This window comes from Dendrobium catenatum, unplaced genomic scaffold, assembly GCF_001605985.2.
Source record: "Dendrobium catenatum unplaced genomic scaffold, ASM160598v2 fragScaff_scaffold_697, whole genome shotgun sequence".
Classification (NCBI taxonomy): domain Eukaryota; kingdom Viridiplantae; phylum Streptophyta; class Magnoliopsida; order Asparagales; family Orchidaceae; genus Dendrobium; species Dendrobium catenatum.
The window spans coordinates 30476-56116 of NW_021319159.1; the positions used below are offsets into that span (position 1 = coordinate 30476).

Genomic DNA, 25641 nt, shown 5'->3' on the forward strand with positions numbered 1-25641 from the left:
TTAATCGGTTGGTTTTTTTTTTTTTTTTTGGGACATTTAGGACAATAAAGTCAAACGCGCATGCACTGGGCAAGATTTCCTCCCACAGAAGATCTCTTGGTAGCCGAAGCTCTGGGGATCATCTACCGATTACTATGTTTGCTTTTGCTGCTCCTCCGGTCGGCGCATTCACTGGCGTGGGAAAGTCCCGTATTAATTCGTACGCTTTCGAGCGGAGCTCGGAGGTCAATGCAGACGGCCCTCAAGGTATTTTGTTGGATCTCTGTATTTTTTTATATTTTGCTAGAAAGACCGATCTATCGTTATTTTATTTGCAGGGTTTGAGAGCTTGGGTTTGGGTTTTTCGTGCATTTCTTTTGTCCTATCCGTCTTTGATTTGTAAACCTTGTTTATATATAGCCATCTTCACGCCCTGATCGTTTTCTAAAATTTGGTTGCCATGGTAGATAATTTTTCCTGCGTGCAATGCTTTTGTTGCCATCTTTATGAATGGACGCTGCCTTTCTAGCTGTTGGCCAATCGTAGGCAGCGAGTTTCATCATCTGGTATTCATATGTCGATGTGTCCTCTTTCCATCACTGTAGCAGTAGTTTTGAAGAAATTATCGTAATGAAAGGATAGCCATAGATGGAGAGGAGCGTAGCTTGGGATAAAGAATTCTTAAGAGCTATTTTGTCATAAGAAAAAATGGTGTTATAGTGATCTCCCATAAGAAATGCACCATATCTATATTATTAAGACCAGCACCTTATCCATATCTCTTAAGACTTACGATGCAACAATCTCTTATTAGACCTGCACTGTAGTTGCGATATTGCCATCTCCTGTAAGATTAGCGCTATAGCTACCTTTGGGTACGTTGATTATCACAATTACTGACAACAATAAATATCGTATCCTCTTGCTTTGTATTGGCACCTCCAATTACGGAAAGGGTGGCGCGTAGTAACTTTTTTTATAGTCAAATTGGAGTTGGAGCTCTGTTGTTTTTCTTTCTGAAATTTCCACATAAAAATCCTGCATTCTACTATCTACTTAACTATTTTCGTGTATGAGATGAAAAATAATAAGATGCTTGTGATTAATATGCACTCTACAGGATTGATTTTTAAGCACAAAACTTGACCTAGATATGCTTTGCATTGCCTTTCATTTTTTTTTTCTGCTTGAAGAAGCCGAGTTGCATGAGCACGTTCAAACCTCAAAACTTATCTGGGTAAATGACCGAACAAATTAACATGGGAATTGAAATACAAAGAATGGCTCTGAATTTTTCGTTGAAATGTGTTGAATGAAGACTGGAAGTTGTACATTCTTTTTCTATTCATTTTCCTTTTTTTCAGCACTCATACAATTTTCACCTATTTGTTTAAGTTTCCATGCGATTCTCTGTTTTTCTGATGGCTGTTCTTTAACATGAAATGAACACTTTAGCATCTTTTTTTTTTTTTCGTTGAACTTGACCTATATTCATTTGTCTTAATTATGTTCTTCATGATTTCATGATTTTTATTTCTGCTGACAACGATTCTTGATGAAGGACTAAATAATATTCTCAGTGCTGATGATCCACTTGCGGTATGAAAAGCATCTTCACTCAGTAAGAGTGTTATGATTTTGGTAATTATGGATCGTTACTTGAGCCAAAAAGTTTGAAATGATTTGCAGAACTCTAAAGCTTCCTTGGAAAAAATTAGGGAGAGGCTAGTAAAGGTAGAACTCTCAGTGTCTGCTTATGATACTGCTTGGGTTGCGATGGTCCCATCTGCAAGATTTCCTAGAACTCCTTTCTTTCCTGAATGTGTTGATTGGATAATAGATAATCAGCATTCTGATGGTTCGTGGGCCCCTACACATCACAAACTTTCTTTTACCACAAACACTCAGCGCAAACATTCTTTTACCAAAGATGCTCTGTCATCCACTTTGGCTTGTGTGCTGGCACTTAGGCGATGGAATGTTGGTGAGGAGTATGTCAAAAAAGGTACTTGTAAAAGAACCTCCGCTTAAGCATTAATACATGTTATGGATTTAAATGAGACTTGGTATCTCCATTGCAGGGCTCTCCTTCATTGGATCAAACTTCTCCAGCATTAATGAGCAACAACTATCTCCTGTTGGCTTTAATATTATATTTCCCGGTATGATCAATTATGCACTAGAAATGGGGTTGGATCTTCCTTTGAGCGAATGTGACATAGATGCCATGTTTTCCAAGAGAGAATTAGAACTTAGAAGGTATGAAGCTCTTTGCAGAGTAATGTTTCGCAATTACTTGGATTTTTCAAGTATTTAATTTCCTTAGAGAAACAATATATTTGATTCAAGCAAATACTGGACGCTTGCCATTCTGAAGTTCGAATATAGGAATGCATTTTGGACATCTTGGTATTCCATATGCCAATTGTAATTAGTTGCTAGTGAGAGTAGGATCCTCACGGTGTTCATCTTGGCCATAGGTGTAAAGGTTTCCTGGTAGTCAATGTCGTACGTTTGAGTGTACCCTTTCGCCACCAGTCTTGCCTTATATCTTTCCAATCTATCATTGGCTTTTTATTTCACAAAGAACATCTATTTGCATTTGACTGATTTTTTTCCTGCCAGTAGGTCGATGATCACCCAAGTATTGTTCTTCTTCAAGGCTTGCATTTCATTTTTCATGACACTTTTTTAATTTTCATCAGATAAGGCTTAAAAAATATCATTAAGTATATGAATATCATTTAGTGGTACTAGAAAATTCTTGTGTGAATGTAAGAAGTTATACAAGGATACAAAGTTGGTTATAGGGTACAAGAAAGATTTTATTTTGGTGAACTTGTGTTTACCTTAATTTCAGGAGATAGTTTAGATTCTTGGATAAGCTTTGGAGCATAATTTGGATTTACATGCTTGAAATACACTTGCCCAAACCTCCTGTTATCCATAATAGCTTTGTCCTCAGTTTTTCTAGTTTTAATTTTAGGTTTAGGTGGATTGGTTTGAGGTGGAGCTGGAATGGCAAGAAGGGCAAGCTCACTTTCCTCATCTTCCCAGGTTTCAGTCTCCCTTTGAAGATGAGGTTTGGTGAAATAGGAGTTTTTGTTCATCAAAGATAACATCAACAAATACAAGAGTTTTCTTGGTGGAGGGATGATAACATTTATAACCCTTATGGGTGGATGAATATCCAACAAAAATACATTTGAGTGTTCTTGGATCTAATTTTCCTCTATTTTTACTGTGAATGTGAACATAGGCAATGTAACCAAAGATTCTAGGTGTAAGGTTATTATGAGTTCGGAATTCGGGATAAAAAGAGGATAGAATATCCATTGATGTTTTTAGTCCCAAGGTCTTTGAAGGTAGTCGGTTTATGAGATATGTGGCAGTTAGAAGGGCTTTTCCCAATAGGATTTGGGTGCATTTTGGTGGAATAAAAGTGCACTGGTGGAGGTTAGAAAATGACCATTTTTCCTTTTTACAATCCTATTTTTTTGTGGTATGTGAATGTAAGAAGACTTATGAATGATACATTTTTTTTAAAGGAGGATAGATTTTTGGTTAAAGTAATTTTTAGCATTGTCGGAATGAAATTTTTTTATTTTTAGCCCGAATTGATTTTGGATCATGGTATGAAAAATGGGGAGGATAGTGCTAGCATTGAATTTATTTAGAAGAAAGATCTAAGAAACTCGAGTGCAATATCAATGAAGGATACAAACCATTAGGCCCTAAGATGTTAGGGATTTTTTGGGGTCTCCAGATATCACTATGAATAAGGGTAAAATGGAGTATTACATCTCTCATGTTTGTTTGGAAAAGAAACTCATTTATACTTGACTAACTCACAAATTTCACAATGAAAAGATTTATTTTTCAACTTATAAAAAAATTTTGGGTACATATTTCTTAAGACATCAAAAGATAGACGTTTTAATATAAAATTGTGAAGTCAATTAGTAGATTTTTATCAAATAGGGATAACATAGAGTAGCCATTATTGATAATATTAGATTTTTTCAACTCTTCCAAGTAGTACAGTCCATCTCTCTCCTTAGCAAGTTCAATCTTCTTTCCCGATTCCTGGTCCTGAAATAAATAATAAGTAGGGTTAAATAAGACTTAACAATTATAATCACTGGTAAGTTTTTATATGGATATTAGATTTGTGGATAATTGATATACGTGGAGCACATTTTTCAAAGTGAGGGAGGGAGATAAGGGTATGTCTCCTTTGCCTACTATTGTGACAAGAGAACCATCAACAGTGATGATTTTTTTATCACTTGAGCAAGGAGTATAGTTGATGAAGTGGGTAGTAGAGTATCTCATGTGAGTTGTGGCTCCTGAGTCAATGTTCCATAATTCTTTCGAATGATTTCTATAGGCACTTAATTCAATGGATATAGGAAACTTACCTAAAAGTGCAAGAGAATAAGATGCAGGTGATTTTTCAAGGGATACCAGAAGTTGTTTTAGTTTATCAATATATTCTTTATTAAGTTATCTGAATTTGGACTATGTTTTTGTGTTGAGCTCATTTGTTGTAGTGTTGGCTTATGACGTGCCCTTTGTCTACTTCTTTGATTCCACCACTTGAGAGTTTTCCATGTATCTTCCAACATGTCTCTTTTGTGTGCCTTGATTTCTTGTAATAGTTGCACCAAATGGAGTCTATCTTTAGATTTTGAGGAATTCTTATATTTTTTTTCCTTCGATGGTGTCTCTTTGGTTGATACCGTTGTTGAACCTTCAACTATCTTTGATTCCAGCATTACCCCTCGTCGACTTTCCTCAGCATGAATGAGAGAAATGATCTGGTTTAATGAAGGTGTCTCCTCTTTGCCAAGGATCTGAACTCCTACCTGATCAATCTCCGTATTTAATCCTGCAAGAGAGTCATACACTCTATCTTTCTCAATAAAGTTTTTCAGGATAATAACATCTTTTGGACATTTAGTCTCTATGCATCTATAGTGATTAAGTTTTTGCCATAAGTTTTGAAGGAGAGTGTCATATTCAGTCACAGACTGCTTTCTTGTTTTGTGCTTCCCATCTTAACTTTAATTTTGAAGATTTGTGCAATAATTCGAGCTTTTGAGAAGGTTTGTCTAGCGACATCCCATGTCTTTTGCAATTGATAGGGGCATGAAAATATCAGTAATTTTTTGAGTCATGGAATTCGACAACCATGACATGATCATGGAGTCTACTTCATCCCATGCTAAAAAATTAGGATTTTCTTTTGGTCCTATCCCAAGGAGGTTATTCATGTTTTCTTTCCCTTTCAAATAAGCCTTCACAAATTAAGACCACTTCAAGTAATTTTTTCCATTTAAGCGATAGGAAGGTTGCATATTTTGGAGGTCTAATCTTCCTTGGTGCACCATAGTGTTCCTCATAGAGCTTTGGGAGGAATTTGTTTCAGACATTTTGGTGGAAAAGGATAGTGATGAAGGTTATATTAATCAAGTTAGCAAGGTACAGGGCAATAATGAAGGCTGTGTTGATTATAAGAGTAGTAGCGATAACAAGAGAAGGCTGGTAATGAAGGATGTTTGCTCCTCTGCGCTTCCTTCTCTTTAGTCTCTTAATGAGAATGGCAATGAAGGAAGGTGGGGGAACTCACTGATTATATCTCTTTAGGCTCTAATACCATGTGAAATTCAGAGAATTGGAGAGGGAAAAAGCTTAATATTATTGCTCAAACCTATTCATATTTATAGATTTATTCAAGATATCTTAATAAAGAAACAAATAATTACAGAATTATACATAATTGCTAATCCTTCCTAAATTCAGCCACCTAAATATGGAAGGAAATCGGCGCAATACAGGTGAGCCTCTCACGAATCCCAATCCTGGCCGTGGGATCAAAATTGTAATATCCAAAAAATCAGGTAATGAAAAATTCAAAATATTATTTTAATTAATGCTGTTTAGTTTAATTAAGTGTTAAATAAATTAATTTTTTACTTACTAGTTAATTAATATTAAGTCAATATTATCATTAATATTAAGTAAAACTTTAATTGAAATTAGTTAATTATATATATTTGAATAGGTGTTTCCATGGGATGTGAATGTAAGATGGCAGTTAATTCTATATATTTTGAATAGGTGTTTTGGTGGGTCTCTTATCCCTATTCCTTCATTTTGAATTTCACGCAAGCCAACTGAGGAAAATCGGGTGAGGCACTGTAGTAAGAGGTGTCAATTTCGAGACAAAGGTCTGGTTCAGGTCGAACCCGGAACTGACCCGATTCTGTTCGGGTCAACCCGAACCCGACCCATTTTTACAAACGGGTTGGTTTTGCGAACCCGACCCGCTTCGGGTTTAGGGCAACTCAGCACGACTCGAAAGCGGATACCAACATGGGCGACGGGATGCCAGAGGCCGAACGCCGGCGACCGGACAGTTGGAGCTGGCGGTCTTGGACGCGGTCACGGGCCTGGACACGGTAGCCGACCAGCTTGGCTAGCTCGCATGCGTGTCTGGACACGATCACGCAGACCTCTGGACACGCAGGTGACTGGGCGAGCCGGGTTGACAGCGTGATTGGCCACGGGCTGACGGGCAGCGGCGGGTAAGCGGGGCAGGGGCAGGATGGGCCTTGGGCAGCGGTGATTGGTCACGCGGCAGCTCGGTCAGCAGGCAAGCGGGGTTGGGGGGGTGGGGGGTCATGCGGCCAAGCGGGATTAGCCACGGGCAGCGGTGGTCACCCGGGTAGCTCGGTTAGCGTGTCAATTTGGGTCATTTTTGGATTTTCGGGTTAACCTGAACCCAACCCGATTTTTGAAACGGGTCGAAAACTCTAACCCGAACCCAAAATTTCCATGTCGTGTTCGAGTCGGATTTTCGGGTCGTGTCCAATATTGACACCCCTAACTATAACAGAGTTTCAGCATAGTGCAGGATTTCCTGTAGTAGTATTCGACATAGTGGAATTCAATATATATATATATATATATATATATATCACTTGATTTATTTGAAGTGATAAATGCATTATGAATATTCCAATAATGAAAATGAGTATACTTCCAAGTTCTTATGTATGATCGATCACTTGCATACATATATCATTGAAGTTTAAAATAAAATTTATGGTGATTATTTTAATATTTTTCTAGTTGATAATAAATTGTAAAGAACTCATTAAATTTCATGTTGCCAATACATCCTGGTATGTAAGTATAGTAAGAGACAGATTCTTATGGAATTTTGTTCATGTCAAGTCAAGTATGAATTACTATGTTGTAAAATATATTGAATATCAATAATTAGAAAAGATTGGCTATAAAATAATGTACAACTTACCAATACATGTGGGGAAAAAGGGTCCCCATGTATGACACTGCATTTTAGGTGATGTAAAAGGGATCCCAGAGATATGATACCTGCATAGCAGGTGAGGCAAAATAGACCTCTATGTTATTCAATGACGATAATTTCATGTTTAATTGAACATGTTGATGAAAGTTTAGCCAAATCTTTAAAATACTAATATTGATATTCAATATAGACTTTAAAGGAAGTAAGTGTTAAAGCTAAATATCATTTTATGATGTTTTATAAATAATGTCAAGTTTGTTAATTTATGATTTCAATATTATGAATTTAATCATGTAATTTAACTGCTAGTTAATTTGCATAACTTATTGAGCCTCATTGCTCACCAGTTCTTTTTATACTGACTGTTGTTACAAGAAAAGAAAAGGAAAATGTCGAAGCAGAATAAGTTTTAAGTTCTTTCATTTTATATGCTAGTTTTTAACTTTGTTTGTAAGTTTACATTGAGATATGTAGACTATTCAGTGTTGTACTCTTTTGAATTTCTTACTGGCTCTGTAAATATTTATGTTATGAAATTTTGATTAACTAGATGCATCCGTTTACTAAATAAATGAAAATGTAGTTGGATGTTTTATTCAAATATGAAATTTTGTGAGGAAGGATAAAAGAAAATGATTGAATGTTATGTTCATTTCTATGACACTATGTTACTCTTAAGAGGTATCGTGGGGTGTTACAAAAATGCTAAGGGACGGCGGAGATCGGCGCAATCCAGCTGAGCCTCCCATGGATCCCCATCATAACCGTGGGATCAAAATGCCAAGGGACGGTTGGGATTTATCAATATTATTATTATTGAATAATAATAATAATAATGATAATGATAATAATGATAATAAAATAATTAAAATACCACCATTGTATTTTTGTGCGACTCTTCTTTTTTTGTGCTTATTGAAATTTATGTTGTTACTTTGTGCGCTGGCAAATTTTGTGTTTCACCTTTGTGTGGCAACCCAATTAATATAAGTGTCCTTTCTGAGTAACTTTGATTCTCCAGACACGTTGGTGCAATTTTTTATTGTGAATAGACAATGTTCAATCAAAAAAACCTAAACCCTAGTTTTTCTTAAACATGAAAAATATATCCCTAAACTTAATAAAAATACCTAAAATTCAATGTGGAGTACTCCTAGAGGGCGGCCGGAAGATTCCACTTCGCCGGAGAGAGGCGGCGCCGGCGGGAGGAGCGGCGGGATTGGAGGCCGACCGTGCGCACTCTGTTTTCCGCGAACAGCAGCTTACGGGCGACTAATTTCGGGAATGAGGAGGGCCGATCGGGTGTGGGAGAAATGCCAAGTTCATTTTAAGTGGGTGGGGCCACTAGGCTGAGTCGCACGCCTCTCTATAAATTGCGCAATAACGCAATAGAGGCGCGCCTCAGCTACTGTGAGGCGTACGCCTCAACATCTCTTTGAATTGCGTTCGCCTCAAGGCGTTTTTGGCAAAAATTGCGCAGAGGCGCGCCTCTCGTTGCGCAATTTTAAACAGAGGTCCATAATTTTTATTGCATTTGTTTGAATCGTCTTTGAGCGGCCTTCTTTGGTGATTTAGAAGTTATGGACTCTTTGGTGCATTCGATTTCACAAATGGGAGATGTTTGAGCGGCTTCGACTATGATGGAGGTGTTTCAAACTCGATTTGTGCGACATCGACATTATTTAGCTGTCGTTCTTGTTGTGCTTGCTCTACTTGCACTAAATTGATTGCAAGATAATTACGGAGGTCTTTGTACTAGTATTATGATCATTCAAATAAAGAAGTTAACCTTTTTATAATTTCTATCATATGCTGACTATGGGAATAACTTTAGTGGTCTCTATAGCTCAACCTATCGAAATCACTAACAAGTTGCGGACTCAGCCCTTGATGACGTTGGCATAAGCCATGACAGGAACATCGATACTTGTTGTCCCGAGAGTTTTTGGAGACCAATGACTTGTGATATTCTTGAAGTTAAAGCCAACCCAATTCATGAGAATGATTACTCCACTCTTGGTGGAATATTGTATGTTTATGATTGAGAAGGCCTTCAAAGGCATGAAATGCTTAGTAGAAAATAATAAGAGAAATTATAGAAATAAGAGAAGAGAAATTATAGAAATAGACATGCAATAATAGAGAAGAATATCATATACAAATTCGCTTCTATCAACTTTTCTTAATTTTGGGTTTTTCCCTCTTTAATGCAATTCTTAATTAAACTATTAATTAAATCATTTGATAATTAAGCTAGCTTCTAATTATATTATTTGTAATTGTAATTTATTGACAATAATTTAAATTTGAATTAATAAATGACTCACATTTAAAATGTAAATTATATTTAAAACACAAATTAAATTTAAATTTTTTATGAACTATAACTCCTTAAATTATTAGTTACGTTGCCAAATAGTTTCACAAGATTTTCAGGATTTAATATTTTTTTGCCAAATAGTTTTCAACATTTATCACTCTTAGAATTTAGTAATTTGAATTTACAGGATTTACTAAATCCTACTTAGTTAAAACCTAATAGTTGTTGGCCATTTTCAAACGAATTTGCTGCGACTTTAACTTATTAGAAAGTTTTGGAAAAAAAACTATGGGCTAAACTAGCGTTATCATAAAGGAATCTTCAAAAACTTCGTAAAAAATTGTCATAATCTTCAACTTTATAAATTCCTGGAAGTGAATAAACATTTTTCAAAATTTTATTTTTTAAAAAGTTTAAATTGAAATTAAAAGATAGCCAAAATCACCAAAACTCTATTGGTAGGGAAGTACCCGAAACCAAGTTTGACAACTTGTCCTCAAATAACGGAAATGTTGAAATCCACACTATAACAGGGAAATTAGGTAGAAATTTTAGGCTTGCACTAATTCTTGTTGATAAGACTAGAGAGGGAGTTGAAGGTAAACTTGAATTATGGAGGTCAACCTTAGAGTCTGTTGACCTTCATGTTATACCCAAAGGAACAAAAGAGAGAAGAAAGCAAAGTAAAAATCCTGCATACATACCTCAAACCCATCGGATCTTCAAATCATGTCGAGATCGCGCCGATTCGGCGCCGTTCGCGTCACTTCTCCGCAAATCCGACGTAAATCATGCGACATTTTCTCGTTTCTTGCTCTATTCGCGTTGTTAAAAGGCGAGGGAACTCACACCTCCCTCTCCTCTTCCAACTCCACATCCCAGGAGCTACTCTCGGTTCGACCCTAACCCATGACCAAACCAAGTCGCAGCTTCTTCTACCTCCCTCGACTCCAGTTCGATGCTAGAGCCACTCTAGAATATTTATACTTATTTGTGTATGTGAGAGAAAAAAAGCAAAAAAAGAAAGATAAGAAAATATTCATCTTGATATGTGTGCCAACCTCATCATCGCCATTTGCAAAGGTATAAACTCTTAAATCCTAAAACTCCGAGAACCCGCTTTCGACGCTTGCAATGTGAAAAAACGACCATCTATACACGCTTTTCTTAGCGTGGTGGGAGGAATTTCGTCGCGGTGCTCTCGACGAATCGGATGATCATCTAAAGTCTCTTCTTCAGAGTTCGTAGCGCACCGGAAAACAGTCTATACACGCTTTTCTTAGCGTGGTGGGATAAGAAACCGGTGCGATGCGTACGACGAAGTGGGGATACCCATAAGTACCCGCTTGCGAGGAAACAACTGTCTTTCCTTTGCAACAGGTACCGAAGACCCATGCATGCTTTTCTTAGCGTGGTGGGGGATCAAAAAAAATACACGGCCGCGGTGTCCTCGTTCGAGGACACCTACCATACACGCTTTTCTTAGCGTGGTGGGAAAGACCCAGTTTCCTGTAGTTTGCCTCTAAACGAGGGAGACGTTGGGAGGCTGTCGAAATTTCGGGTGAACGTAATGTTACACTTGGACTTGATTGAACTCAAAGGACAACCGAACTCGAACTCAAACTTGTGAACCTTTGAACTTGATTGAACATTCGTAGAGGACTTATGAACTTGATGCAATTGACCTAAGCTAATTCAAACCTAAATGAACTTAAATTCAAATAAATTTGAAAAATATAAGACTTGAACTTGCATTTGATTTGAAAATCAAATCATAAGAACAAAGAGCTTGAATATGAACTTGCAATTTGAATAGCAGGGGACTCGAACAAATGGAAGAGGTTCATCAGGAGCCTGAAATGTACTTGAGTTCAAACAAGAACAATAACTTGAGTTTGCTACTTGAACTCAGGCAAGGACTTGAGCTCAACAAGACTACAAGGAGCTTGAACTTGACTTAACAATTTGAACATAAGGATGAGCTTGCAATTTGAATAACAAAATATTTGAAAGAACAATGACTCAAGATTGTGACTTGGGACAATTATAACGAACTTGACTTGAAAATGATATCAAAACTTTAATGGAATGTTAAGGAATATCTCATAACTTGAACCCAAGTGAAAAAATGCAAAGAACCTGAATTTTTAAGAAAAAAGAGGGGAGTCAAGGAGCTTGAGATTGAATGAGATGCAAAGAGCTGAACCCATAACAACATACAAGACTCAAGCATGAATTGAACCTTGAACTCGGGTCCGATGGAATACATAGGACTGGGGCTGTGGATGAATGAACAAATTGGCGTCTAAATACACAGCTGCTCAAGCAAGGATTTGTGCCAAGATTTGCAAATCCAAACTTTACTTGAACATCTGGACTTGAATCAAACTTGAACAACAAAGGACTTGTTGCATTCAACATGGCTCATCTACGAGCGACAAAAGAATCCAACATGTAATGGGTTAGCAATAAAGGTGTATTCGAAGAATCCAAAGCAAATGCAGTCTTTGCATAATCAATATCATTTGATTGTAAACGAATGCCCCGCTCCCCTACAAGACATACGACGAATCAAGATACGAGCAAGTACACTACAAGACCTCAATGCGTATGAACAAAGAACATAGTGGACCCTTACAATCTTCTCCATGAAATCAAGTGCAACATGCTTACAAGGACAACAAATGATTACATAAAGCATACGTGTGTCCTACATGCACTATTGATATCTCCAACACAGTCAATGTTACTTGTTGGTAAAAGAAGGCTACTCTATAGATCAATAGTGGAAGACCCATCCCTACAAACAAGTGTAATCATGAAAACCACCTAAGATTGGTGAAAGGTGGATATGATGTAGGGACAACGACTCTTCTATGGATATCTCCAGGAGGTCGTAGTGGAATACAATGGGTCGTATGCAAATGAACACGACCCACTTGTGGATAACAACAATGGGTATATCGTAAGTACACGAACCCTTGTGGACACAAGTGCAGATGTCACCTACGACAACGGTGATTAAGGTCTACGAGTACGTCAGGTACGAGGGCAACTCGACGTACGGCGAAGGACACCTCTTGGCAGAATGGAAGAGATGTTTGAACAAATTAGAACTAAACTTCTTGGTGTTCCAAAGCTTCTTCTTAGTCCTATACTTAAGAAGAAAATAGTTCTAGTGTCCACAAACACCGGAAGTAACAAGTCTACTACATTAAAGATCCTGAGAGGAATTCTTTTCAAAGCAATGGTCATTGATTTCCAAGTCCAGAAGAACCTCCCCGGAGAATGAGAAAGGGGGAGTCAACATCAAGATGAGGAAATGCCTCATAACATCAAGACCATACCGCCATCGGATCCGCAACACTCGTATTAACGGACAGAAGGCGTGTATGAGCTCTTAGATGAAATGTTGTATATTTAGATGGCAATTGCCTGCACGACTACAATTATTTCAAAATACCCCTGCACATGCACAGTAATTTGTATACATATAGGTACACTAAAGAAGAAAATACAATCTCGACCCGCATGGGCCCCGGCGAGCGTGTTATTGGTACACACGTGACGCCTATGAATGCTGCACTGGTCGATAAGTGAATTTAAGGTAGAACTTGATCCTTCTATGCGGATCAATAGGAGTTGATAGGGTTCGAACCTTCAAACAAATACACGGTTGTGGCGACCGGTGTATTTTTTTTCAATACATTCATATTAGGCCTTGAAGGCCTATCACAATATAAATTCACTAATAGATCACACAAAGCCTACAAAACCCTATTCTCTATTAGCAAGTTGATAGAGTCGACAAGGTTCAAGCTATAAAAAGAAAATATCCCCCTCATAGGCCATGTTGAACAATAAATCTCAACCGGAGGGGTCCATTCCAAATACTCAAAATTCCATCCAAATACCCATAAAAATCCAAAACTCCAGAAATTTCCAAAATCCAAAATATTTAAAATCGAAACAACACTATCAAACACTTAAAGCAAAACTCATCCACCCTCTACAACAGTTTGTCGAGGTGGACAAATTGAAATAAACTTCAGCTTACAAAGAGCTAATGCCTAGTCAAAAATACGACTATGATCCATTCTCAAACAATATCCTGCTAGTAAGGACGTGGTACGTGTGGGATCTTGATCGGGCCTATCATCCATTCCCCCACCATCTGCTTTAAGTGCAAGATGGTGTAATTTTTATTTTAAATATCAATTTTACAAATCTCCAAACTCTTCAAATATCAATCCACATTGCTACTACTATATGCCAGATAACACGTATTTATACGTATCTGATTGATGACTAGCCTTAATCGAAAGTTCTCTCTTATGATCGGGAAGGGTAATTAACTATAGGGGCTTGCGCCTATAGGAAATCAAAACTCAGATTATACAGTCCTCACAAAATGAGGGTGAAATCTCTGGGTAGTGTCTTATCTACAAACCCATCTCCCTTCCAAAATTTACCCCGGAACTTAGTTCCATTAAAACTCCCTCGCCGAAAGAAAAAGCACAACAATAGTGGGCGGAGGCCGGGGCTGAATTTTCGGAGCCCACAGAGTCTAAAGGTTTTCGTTTGAGTAAATTTAAAATCTAATATATGGGGTGTAATTTTAGTTGTAATAGATCTAGTGGGGGGATTGTAATGTTGGGCGATCAAGTCATTAGTAATAGTATACGTTTTAGATATTTTGGGTCTATTATTCAGAGTGATGGTGAAATAGATGAGGATATGATTAGTAGAATTCTAGTTGGATGGTTAAAGTGGACGAATGCATCGGGCTTGTTGTGTGATAGAAAAGCCCCCCTCAAACTTGAGGGAAATTCTATAAGATGGTGGTTAGACCTGCAATGTTTTATGCTGCAGAATGTTGACCATTAAAACAGAAGCATAATATTAAGTTAAGTGTTGTAGAGACGAGGAAGCTTAGGTGGATGAGTGGTTTTACTCTTAGAGATAGGATACAAAATGAGCATGTACGTGAAAATGTTTGAGTAGCTCCAGTAGAAGATAAGATTAGAGAATCACCTTAGATGGTTTGGTCGCCTAAAACAACGGCTTTCCGATGACTTGGTTAAGAGAGTAGATGTATTAGATTTGACTTATATTAAGAAAGGTAGAGGTAGGCCTAAAAAGACTTGATTAGAAAATATTAGAAATGAGATTTCGTTATTAGATTTAAATGAGAATTTGACTCTTAAATGGACACAATGGAGAAAAAGGATTCATGCAGTCGACCCCACGTAGTGGGACAAAGGCTTGATATTGTTGTTGTTGTTAGTTAGTTAGTTAGGCCTACAGATCGAGAAAACCATTGATGTAGATTGTTCATGAATTTCTTCACTTGAGATAAGCTTATTATAACAAATCAGCAATAACTAGCTTGGTTACCAATGCTAGGAATTAGTCTGTAATCCGTTTCGTTTTAATTAAGACCATTGCATTATATGGATGAACTGTGGTATATTGTTATATTAGAGAGAAATCATGCTTATTTTTGTTTATCCTTTTTTATTAAGAGAGGCTGAGGAAAATTCAGTTGGAAGCAAAGCTTACCTTGCATTTGTTGCCGAAGGACTATGTGGAATGCAAGATTGGCAAGAGGTCATGAGTTATCAAAGAAAAAATGGTTCACTCTTTAACTCTCCATCAACAACTGCTGCTGCACTTTGCCATATTCGAGATGATAAATCCCTTAATTACTTGAGTTCTATTTTGCAGAAGTTTGGCTGCTCAGGTACTGGTCGTGCTCAGTTTCCTTTCAAATTTAAATTAATGCATGTGTACTGTTGGCGTTTTATATAAACTTACGCATGGTATTTTACAGTTCCAACAACCTACCCTCTGGAAATACATACTCATCTTTCCATGGTTGATAAACTTGAGAGACTTGGAGTTTCTCTGCATTTTACTCATGATATAAGGAGAATTCTGGACAGAGTTTATAGGTGAAGATCAGATAGCAAACTCTAGTTGTCTGTTAGTCTTTGACATCTTTTATGCATTTTCCAAAACCTGACTTGACTCAAGATACAGATGCTGGGTGGAGAGTGATGAGGAAATTTATTCAAACGTAGCTACCTGTGCCATGGCATTTCGAATTTTACGTATGCATGGATATGATGTGTCTTCCGGTAATTTATTCTTTATGAGCTATTCCTTGTGTACTTCCTTGCAGGGGAATTATTATGCATTTTTTATGGCTTCAATGTTTCTGAGCGCCATCATTGTTTACAGATGCTTTATCTCCATTTGCTGATGCTAGGCACTTCAAGAATACAGTCCAGGGACATATCAGAGATTTAAATGCTGTTATTGAGCTATACAAGGCTTCACAGGCTCAGATCTCACCAGAGGAACCAGTTCTGAAGAAATTGAACTCCTGGGTTACTCACTTTCTCGAGGAGGAGCTGGATAATAATGCCATCAACTCGCTAGATTTTTCACAAGAGGTAGCTGATTTGTACTTTCCCACTTTTTTTTTTTCTAGAAGTTATTAAGATTATCAGAGGGGTATTGTGATGTATTGTGTATAGGATTTAGAATGGGAAGACCAAAAAAAGTTATGCGTTTACATAGAACCCAATTCTTGCTGTTTTTAATTTCAGAAGTGAGTTTTAACCCTGGTAAGGCATGGTAGGAAAGTGTTCCTACATCAACTGCTGTTGAGAGAGGATTAAAAAGATATATGAGGCCATTAGGGGTGTCAATATTGGACCTGACCCGAAAATCCGATCCGAACCCGACTCAAAAATTTCGGATTTGAACGGGTCGGGTTCGGGTTCAATAATTTGAACCGTTTCAAAAATCGGGTTGGGTTCGGGTTGACCCTTTGACTCGAAATTGACCCGAAACCCATTTTGACCCGACAATCCGAGATTGACCCATTTTGACCCGAAAAGCGGAGATTGACCTGTTTTGGACCCGAAAACTAGCAATTCTTTGTTAGCACCTCATCATTCGGGTCGGGTCGGGTTGACCCGGACCTGTAGCGGGTCGGGTTCAGGTCCAGAAAATCGACCTGTTTGCAAAAACGGGTCGAGTTCGGGTTGACCCAAATAGTGTCGGGCCAGTTTCGGGTTCGACCTGAACCCGACCCGTGACACGAAATTGACACCCCTAGAGGCCATGTAAAATTTGAAGGGTTGACAAGTTGTGTGTGTGCGTGTGTTAGGGGTTATCCAACTGTGGAACTCCAAAATGATCTACCAGGTCTCAATCAGCTGATCAAAACTTCCAGCAACCTTCTCATGATTATATAATTTTAATCCCTTATCTTGTGCACATGCTTGCTGAATGACTGGCATTTAAGATCAGTTTCCGCAATATAAAAATTGTTTAATAAAAATATCAATTGAAGATGGTTAAGAAAACTTTCAAATGTCAAACTGATTGCATTTTGACTTTTGAGATATCTTAAAGGTCTTAAAAACAAGCGAGTACTAATGGGATAAAAGATGGCAGATGTGAACATTTAAATTATTAAATGAAAATGCAAGATGGAGTTTGTTCAGATCATTTTTTTATGAGTGGAATTGCCTAGCATTTAAGAAGTTCTGTAAATCAGTAATTTTGTGCTAGTTTTTCTTTATGCTAACTATTCTGAACCCTTGTTTCTTTGTTATTTTGATGCTTACTGGTTTCTTGTAAACTTTATTTTGTAGATTACTGTTTCCTTGTCATCCTGCTTTTTCAGGTTGATTATATTCTCAGGTTTCCCTTTTATGCAAACGTGGAAAGGCTGGAACACAAAAGAAATATTGAACACTGCAATTTAGATAATATGCAGATGCTCAAGACATCATTTGTGTAAGATTTTATTTTGTTTATGTTCTGAGTACGATGAAAGGGGAAAACCTTACATTGCATGCTCATTTGCTCTTCAAAAAAATCTTTATGTATGTGGAAACTCTTCTCAGGTGCAGTATGAATAGTAATGACATTCTGGAGCTTGCTGTGGCTGCATTCAGTAGTTCCCAGTTGATATATAGGAAAGAGCTTCAGTATCTTGAGAGGTGAGTGCATTTTGTTAAATGTTTTAGATCTAATCTTAAATTATTTGTACTTTGTGCATGAAATAATCTTGTTCAAATAGTTGGGTTAAGGAGAGCAAGCTGGATCAGCTTGGATTTTCTCGGCAGAAAGAGACATATTGTTATCTCTCTGCCGCTGCTACACTTTTTTCCTCAGAACTGTCAAGTGCTCGCCTATGTTTGGCCAAAGGCGGTGTGCTAACCACCTTTACTGATGATTTTTTTGATGGTGGAGGTTCCTCTGAAGAACTAGCAAACCTTATCAAGCTGGTTGAGAAGTATATTCATCCTTTTTTTTTTTAGTGTTTATCATAACGAATATTTCCTTGCAAATGATGGTTCAATCCTTGGCAGGTGGCATGGAATTCATGAAAATGAATTCTGCTCTGAAAATGTAAAGACTATTTTTTTCGCTATCCAAAATACTGGCGTTGAGCTTGCAGCAAAGGCTTCTCTCTTCCAAAAGCGTGATATCACCAACCATATCATTAAAATTGTGAGATCTCAAACTATGGATGTGCTTTGAGTGCTATACTCACTGAATCGATTTAGCGAATATGTATAGCTTGTGTCAAAACATCATTGAATGGAATCCAAATAAATTCACTCATATCACCTCATTCACAATCCTTATCTGGTCCTATACTTTTCGTTGGCTAATTATTTTGGCTGAAGGTTTTGACTCGTGGTGTTGCAACTGGCAGTGGCTAGCTATGATGAACTCCATGATGAAAGAGGCTGACTCGCTAAAGAATAATACAGTGCCAACTATAGATGAATACATGACTCATGCAATTCCATCGTTTGCTTTAGGTCCCGTTATTCTACCTTCTCTCTATTTTGTTGGTCCCAAGCTTTCAGAGGACATCATCGCGTCTTCAGAATACTACAATTTATTTGAACTTGTCAGCAAATTGGGTCGTCTTCTCAATGACATTCAAGGTTTTGAGGTAAGACGCTTTTTCTGAACGCTAATTTATTCTCAATAAAAAGACATGCTTTCTTTAAACAAAATTGTCTGGCTGAAGTGGTCGGTCAAATGATGTTACACAATCTGCGTAAAAGCTTCTTACTGGATTACATTGGTCCAAGTCATTCTGCTGACTTTACTATTTCCAGCAAGAAAACTTATTTAACATAGCTCAATTAATAAAAAGAAAAGCTGCATGGGCAAAACTAGGCTCTTAAATCTGATAAATAGTAGTCATTTGCGATTTGAGCATTGAAACCAAGATGTTCTTATTTCAACAAAATTCAAGAAATTAGACTGGGCTTAAACGTAAGAGCTGTTGGATAAGATAGCAAGAATGATGAGCCTCATAAGAGACTACTAGACCAAATGGCTAAGATATTATAAACATGAATGTGTTCTTAAATTGAGAGTTTGGCCGCAGGTTGGGAAAACTGCACTTAAGAGGTCCAGGATGGTTTTTGACAAAATTTGTTGGCCCATAATTGGACCATAAATTTTAAAAACTCCTGCTTTACTCAGTTCGGGCCCTTATTTGGCCAAAAAAATCTCTTGTGATATTCTGTTTCTAATTGGTAGTGCATGGGATACCAGAGGTTAGTGACCACAAGCCACCACCATATTCCGCACATTCAAGCTTTTTTTGGGGATGGCTTTGTTGCAAATGAGATGAATGTGAAGTGAATTTTGCAATGTGATAGTGTTTACCTATTTTTAGTAGATCCATGAAAAAAATGCATTATGAAATAAAATAACTTCAACTTCTATTTTGACCAAAAAAAGCTTTATAAAATTATTTTGTATTGAAGATTGACATTTAAAAATGTTGCAAAGTAAATGTAAAAATAGAAGTAAAAATAACATTTTAAATTTATTAAAGGTATTAATTGAACTGATAGAATTAAAATTAAAATCTTATGATAGGTCATAAGTAAGCGCTATCCTTTAGCATTGTTTTTATCCGTTAGAGAATGTGTCTCGGTGGAAAGATAATTTTCATCTTCCCTTCATGATAAAATGACTTTTTCCACTCTAAGTCATAACAGTGATAGTCATTGTTGGGAAAAAGCACATGAGCAAGAGTAATTTCGAACAATAATGAGAAAATCTATTTGTAAACGACAACAAGGTTTTAAAATTGGGCCGTACCCGAATCGGGACCCGGTCGGCCAGCCAATTCGATTCTCTTGCAATACTGATTTCGCACGAAACCAGGAATAATCGGCTCGAACTAATGGTTCGATTGTTGAACCAGAAAATTGGTGTTAGTTTTCAAAATTTGGGCGGTTCAAAAAGCGATGGATTTTTAACCGTTGATTTTAAATTCAATGGTAGATGTATTAGATTTGACTTATCTTAAGAAAGGTATGTAGACCTAAAAGGACTTCGTTAGAAAATATTAGAAATGACATTTCTTTATTAGATTTAAATGAGAATTTGACTCTTAACAAGACATAATGGAGAAAAAGAATTCATGTTGCTGACCCTACATAGTGGGATAAAGGCTTATTGTTGTTGGTGGTGGTTTTTCAAAACTCCAAATTGAACTTAAAATGATTTCTATTTGGCTCTTTTAGCATCCCTCCCAGTCCCGTGAGCCGTCCTAATCCTCCTTCATCTTCTTGTTCCTAAACTTGAAGCTCAAACGCAAGCTTATCATCTCCGGCGAAGGCTTCTCATCATAGTTGGCACTTGTTGTCTTCGGCGTTGCACCCCTCTTTCTCCTCTACAATGTTGATCTCCTCTCGTGGACGCCACTAGCATCAAATTGCCAAGGGCGGCCTAAGATTATATGACAGACATCCATGTTTACCATTTCACAGTTCACCTCGCATACATAATGCTTCCCAATTGAGAATGTAACACGACACATCTCTGAAACCACAATTTCGGTACCTCTCCGTATCCAGCTAATTTTATAAGGATGAGGGTTCTTCGTCGTCTTAAGTTGTAATACTTGAACAGCGGACCGTGAGATCACATTCTCGGTGCAGCCACTGTCAATGACTAGATCACACACCTTTTCGTTGATAGTACAACGGGTTCTGAATAATGCATTTCGTTGCGAGGGAACAGGTTGGCGAGGGGAAAGCAGTATCTTCTCAAGAATGCAAACTAGAGGATCCCCTTCGTCGCCATGTAAGTTTTCGATTTCGGCCTCGAGGTCCTGTTCTGTAGAAACTTGCTCTTCATCCAAATTATCACCTTCCAATATCTGAATTTGGGGTATGCTGGGACATTCATTTGACTTGTGGCCGGGCTGCAGGCATCTGAAGCACTTGATGGGGACGGGCTTCACATATGGATTGTCCCTGTTGTTCACTCAGTTGGCTCCTTTGCCCTTACCATCAGCCGGTGTAATGTTGTTAGTTGGATTGGCAGCTGGTTGTAATTTTTGGACATGAGCAGTAGACTGCTCACTACCTTGGCGACGAACCTGAAAACTACGGGAATGTCTCTGCAATTGAGTTTCAGCCTTCAACGCGAAATTGACGGCCTGGGATAATGTCCACACTAAATTTAACTCCAACTTGTCTTGTATAGCTTCCTTATGCCCTCCAATGTATCTAGCAATTAACTGATTTTCAGATTCATTAAGGTTGTTGCGGGCACTCAACCGGTAGAACTCTTCAGCATAGTCCCCAACAGTTCGCTGCCCCTGAGTACAATGCTGATATTGTAGATACAACATATGTTCAAAATCTGTAGGCAAGAAGTGTCCCCGCAGGAGTTGTTTCATTCGAAACCAACTTCGAACCCGCCCTTTACCTTCTCGTCGCTGGTTCTGGAGTAATTGCATCCACCACGCACCAGCACCTCCTTTTAAGCGGCACGCCACATATTTAACCTGTTTTTCAAGTTCAATCTCCAAGTATTCAAAAAAGTTTCAACGGCTCGCTTCTAATCCAAATAATCCTCCACATGCATCCTGCCCTCAAAATAGGGAATATCAAGCTTCACACGGAACTCTGCCTGCTCTCGGTGTCATCCTCCTTGCTTCCTTGGAGCATCATAATAATTGATTGGAGCTTCATCCGCTGGGTCAGGAATTTCCCTGCGGGGTCTATCATTTCTCTCATCTTCAGAATCAGTAAATTCAGGAAGTACATTAGGAGGTCTTCTCGGAATCTGGTTCTCATTAACAAACGGGCGACCCGCTGGTACTGTCGCCGCGGGTTGAGGGCCAACATTCGCGTTGATTCCCGCAGCAATTTTGAGAGCCGCCATGTCACTTCGCATCTCTGACCAAAGCCTGAAGAATTCAGTGGTTAATTCATCTAACCGTCGCGTGAAGCTAGTCTGAACTGCCCACAGCACGTCTAAGCTCCGAAAGTCGTCAGGAGACCTTTGCGAACTTCCTTCTGCCATTTCTAGGTTACCGACTCTGATACCAAATGGTGTAACCTGAAAAGCTCGGACATGAAGAAGATAATAGGGATATTGAAAACCCACTATTCTATTACGGGGAGAAAATAAACATAAGTCTCTGTGTCTTTCTTGCTTACTTTCACTATATGTAAACTATGAAGCTAAAAACCTTGTAACTAACTTTGGTAAAAGAAGTAAAAAGAGAGAACATTTTGCAGTAGCCTTAAAGCAGCAAGGAAATGAAAAACGGTTAGTAGAGCTAGTGGGAGAATGATTCATGCGGTATGATGCCTCTCGGTGACGCTGTTGTGGTCCACATCAATTAGTGGGGTGGTCTGCGGCTAGGCTAGGGTGCATGGCCGGCGGGTAGGGAAAGGGGACGGGGAGAAGATGATCGGTGGAGAAAGAGAGAGGGAAGTAGATAGGGAAAGAAGATAAATCGTGAGCCAGGACACATCCTGCGATTGACGGGTGATGCGATGCCCTCACCTAGGGACTTCAACCACGAGCCTGGGCACATCCTGTGGCTGGTGGGTATTTCATTGCCCTCACATAGGGACTTCCACTCTCCTAAGAACTCTCATAGCTCTCAAGAACAAAGTGTAGAAAATAATTTTTTTTATTAATCCATCATTCTCTAATACAAGAGCAAGGGCCTATATATAGGTCTTAAAAGAAATTAAAAGACAACTTTGCCCCTTGGGCTTACATAAGACAAGACCCTTAAGTAAGGGTAAAAACAGAAAATGCATAATTAAATAAAAAATACAATTAATAAACTAAGATAAAAATGAAGAGATATTGGCCGTCGATCTTCATTTCTTCCTTTGATTAATGTCCACCGTCGGATGTCCGCATCAAATTGACCCTCTATTCGAGAGGATGATCGATCTCTCCTAAATCTCTAGACGTCGCTAGAGCCCAAAGACAACCTAGATCTAAGTGATTTCAAATTTCAGCCAAATTCAAGATGTCCTAACCTTAAGAAAACAAACTATTTAATGCATACAAATCAAAAAGAATCCCTAAACAGTCCCTACATTCAATTTCCCTCCTTAACTCCCATCAAAATTCTTCTTATTCAGCTCCCTTGAGCTTGGTCTAAACTTGTGGCTCTTCCTAGAGACGGAAGAGTTCCGCCCAATTGGCGCAAGCTGGTCCCGTCGAACCGGATGGACCGGTCTAACACAAAGGTATGAAATTAGTTGTTTGAAATAATGTGGTGACAACAAAATTACACATATTAGAGGTTAAATGCAACAAACATACAAATACAGTCAAAAATTTGTTTGTTCGGTGAGATCCCCCAACGCTAGGATTACATGGCCATGAGGATCACAGATGACTATTTCTGGAACAAACCTTAAGAAATCTCAAGACTGTAAATCAAGTTGTATGATCGCCAACACCACGGTAATATATTTACTCAATGATCAGGATAGGATTGCCACTGCCACACTAGTGAAGGAATTGTACTATGTTCTACTGCCGGATGAAAGAGCTGGTGATGGGGTGAGAATGAACAGATGACTGCAAACTTCTATGTATACAGACACAAACACAGAACTCTTTATTTTGGTCACAAGGCCCACTTTTTTCTGTTAGTTTTGCAGCCTGCATAACTATATATATCTATCTATCTATCGTTGCATGTAAGCCTTCAAACCAGTATATGTCAAACCTGAAACCGCTTATAAAGCACTTATAACCAAATTCAGTAAGGCTTCGTTTGGGACAATTTTCTTTTTGCTTTCTAAAACAACTTTATAGTATAAAAATTTCTTGAATTTGAAATTTTTGTGCTAGAAAACTGTTTTAAAAAGCAGTGCGAAAAATGCCCCAAACGAAACCTAAGTTTTATCGATCAATCAAAAGTATGCACTCAAATTCAATCTTGCAAGCATTATCGATGTTTGATCAGTTCCTCGCTCTCTAAATATTAAGATCCGTGATGCAATTGCAGAGAGACAAAGCAGAAGGGAAACTGAACTACTTGTCGCTGCTTGTTCTCCATGGAAATGGCTCTTTTTCTGAAGAAGATGCCAGAAGAGATGCATGGAGTGTGATAGAATCCACAAGGGCTGAATTGCTTGGGCTGGTTCTCCAGAGCAAGGGAAGCATTGTTCCCAGAGCATGCAAGGAAGTGTTCTGGAAGGTGAGCAAAGTACTGCATCTTTTTTACAGAAACAATGATGGATTCACATCGCCTAAGGAAATGGTTGGTGCTGTCAATGCTGTTGTTCATGAGCCTTTGAAGGTCAGTCACCTTTCCCTGTCTAAAGCTTAGGAAGAATCATATTATTTGGTATATTCATCAAAATAAGTGTGGCATTAGTTATTACTGTGATACTTATTTGACAAGTTCTATTTTGTATTTTGAAAATTTTATAGTTATGATAATAAATATTTATTTTACTTGTTTGCAGCAAACAGCAATATTATTTATAAAATAAAATCGGTGATGAAAAAAAGTTCTTTAGAAATAATGCGGATCAAATGAGATTTAGGCTTCGTTTGGGACGGCTTTTTTATTGCTTTCTAAAACGGAGTTTTAGTACAAATTTTTTTATTTTTGTACTAAAACTCTGTTTTAGATAGCAATAAAAAAGCTGTCCCAAACGAAGCCTTAGGCTTTGTTTGAGACGGCTTTTTTACTAAAACTTCATATTAATAAGCAGTATAAAAGCCATCCCAAATGAAGTCTTATATTAAATTTATAAACATAATAAATCATATTTTAGGCTTTGTTTGGATCAGTTTTATTATTGCTTCTTAAAGTAGCTTTATAGTAAAAAATTTAAATTTTTATACTAAAAAGTTATTTTAAAAAATAATAAGAAAGTCATCTCAAATAAAGTCTTACCAAGGTGTGTTTCTTGCATACTTTTTCTTTTCCATTACTATGCTCGAGGAAGTAAAATGTGCATGCATATTCTTGTTTCTTTTTAAGCTAACTTTTAAAAAGACTTTTCAACTCCTGTTTTCTACAAAATCAAATGGGCTAGGCAGCCCATTTTGAGTTGAAATGGGCCACTTTTAGCCCAAAATGTGAATCGGAAGACGATTGTATTGGAGGGGCTGATGGGCATATGATGATCAAATAATTTATAATGAACATGTTTCTTGTTTCACTTGGATTCCGCTAGCCGGATATGGATGGAATTAAGCGTGAGCAAATTAATCGGGCCTCTAATCAGGCATGCAATAAGATGAATTTAGTAAGATTGTGTTATTTACGAAAAATTATTACGTCCTCCCACCTGACGTAGAGATACGTCCTCCCACCACTAAAAAACTCAGTTTTTGCTCAGTATTGCTAGCTATTATTTGGTAATAACGAGGAATATCATCATGTGAAGATCAATACCGAGTTTTACCGAGCTATACTGAGCAATACCGAGTTTTTTCTAGGAAAAATTAGTTATTTTTTTGTATTGCTCGGTATAACTCGGTATTGGTCTTCACATGATGATATTCCTCGTTATTGTTTGGTATTGCTCGATATTTCTCAATTTTTAGCGCGATTTTAGCGATGGGAGGACGTAATAATTTTTCGTTATTTACTGATTACGAAAACTTATATATATATATATATATATATATCATTAAATAATGATGTATTGAG

General features: G+C 37.8%; 1 protein-coding gene across 2 annotated transcripts; it reads left to right on the plus strand.

Moving 5' to 3' along the window:
- Positions 1-94: 94 nt before the first annotated feature.
- LOC110092854 (ent-kaur-16-ene synthase, chloroplastic) lies at positions 95-24446 on the plus strand (the record flags this gene model as incomplete). 2 transcript variants are annotated; one of them, XM_020817548.2, is given in 14 exon segments in its annotated part: positions 95-246; positions 1541-1578; positions 1669-1984; positions 2061-2238; positions 15164-15381; positions 15472-15592; positions 15681-15778; positions 15882-16096; positions 17341-17453; positions 17564-17659; positions 17740-17955; positions 18032-18173; positions 18382-18627; positions 23980-24446. In XM_020817548.2, coding segments are annotated over 14 exon segments (2433 nt in total). In that variant the 3' UTR covers positions 24304-24446.
- Positions 24447-25641: the final 1195 nt, after the last annotated feature.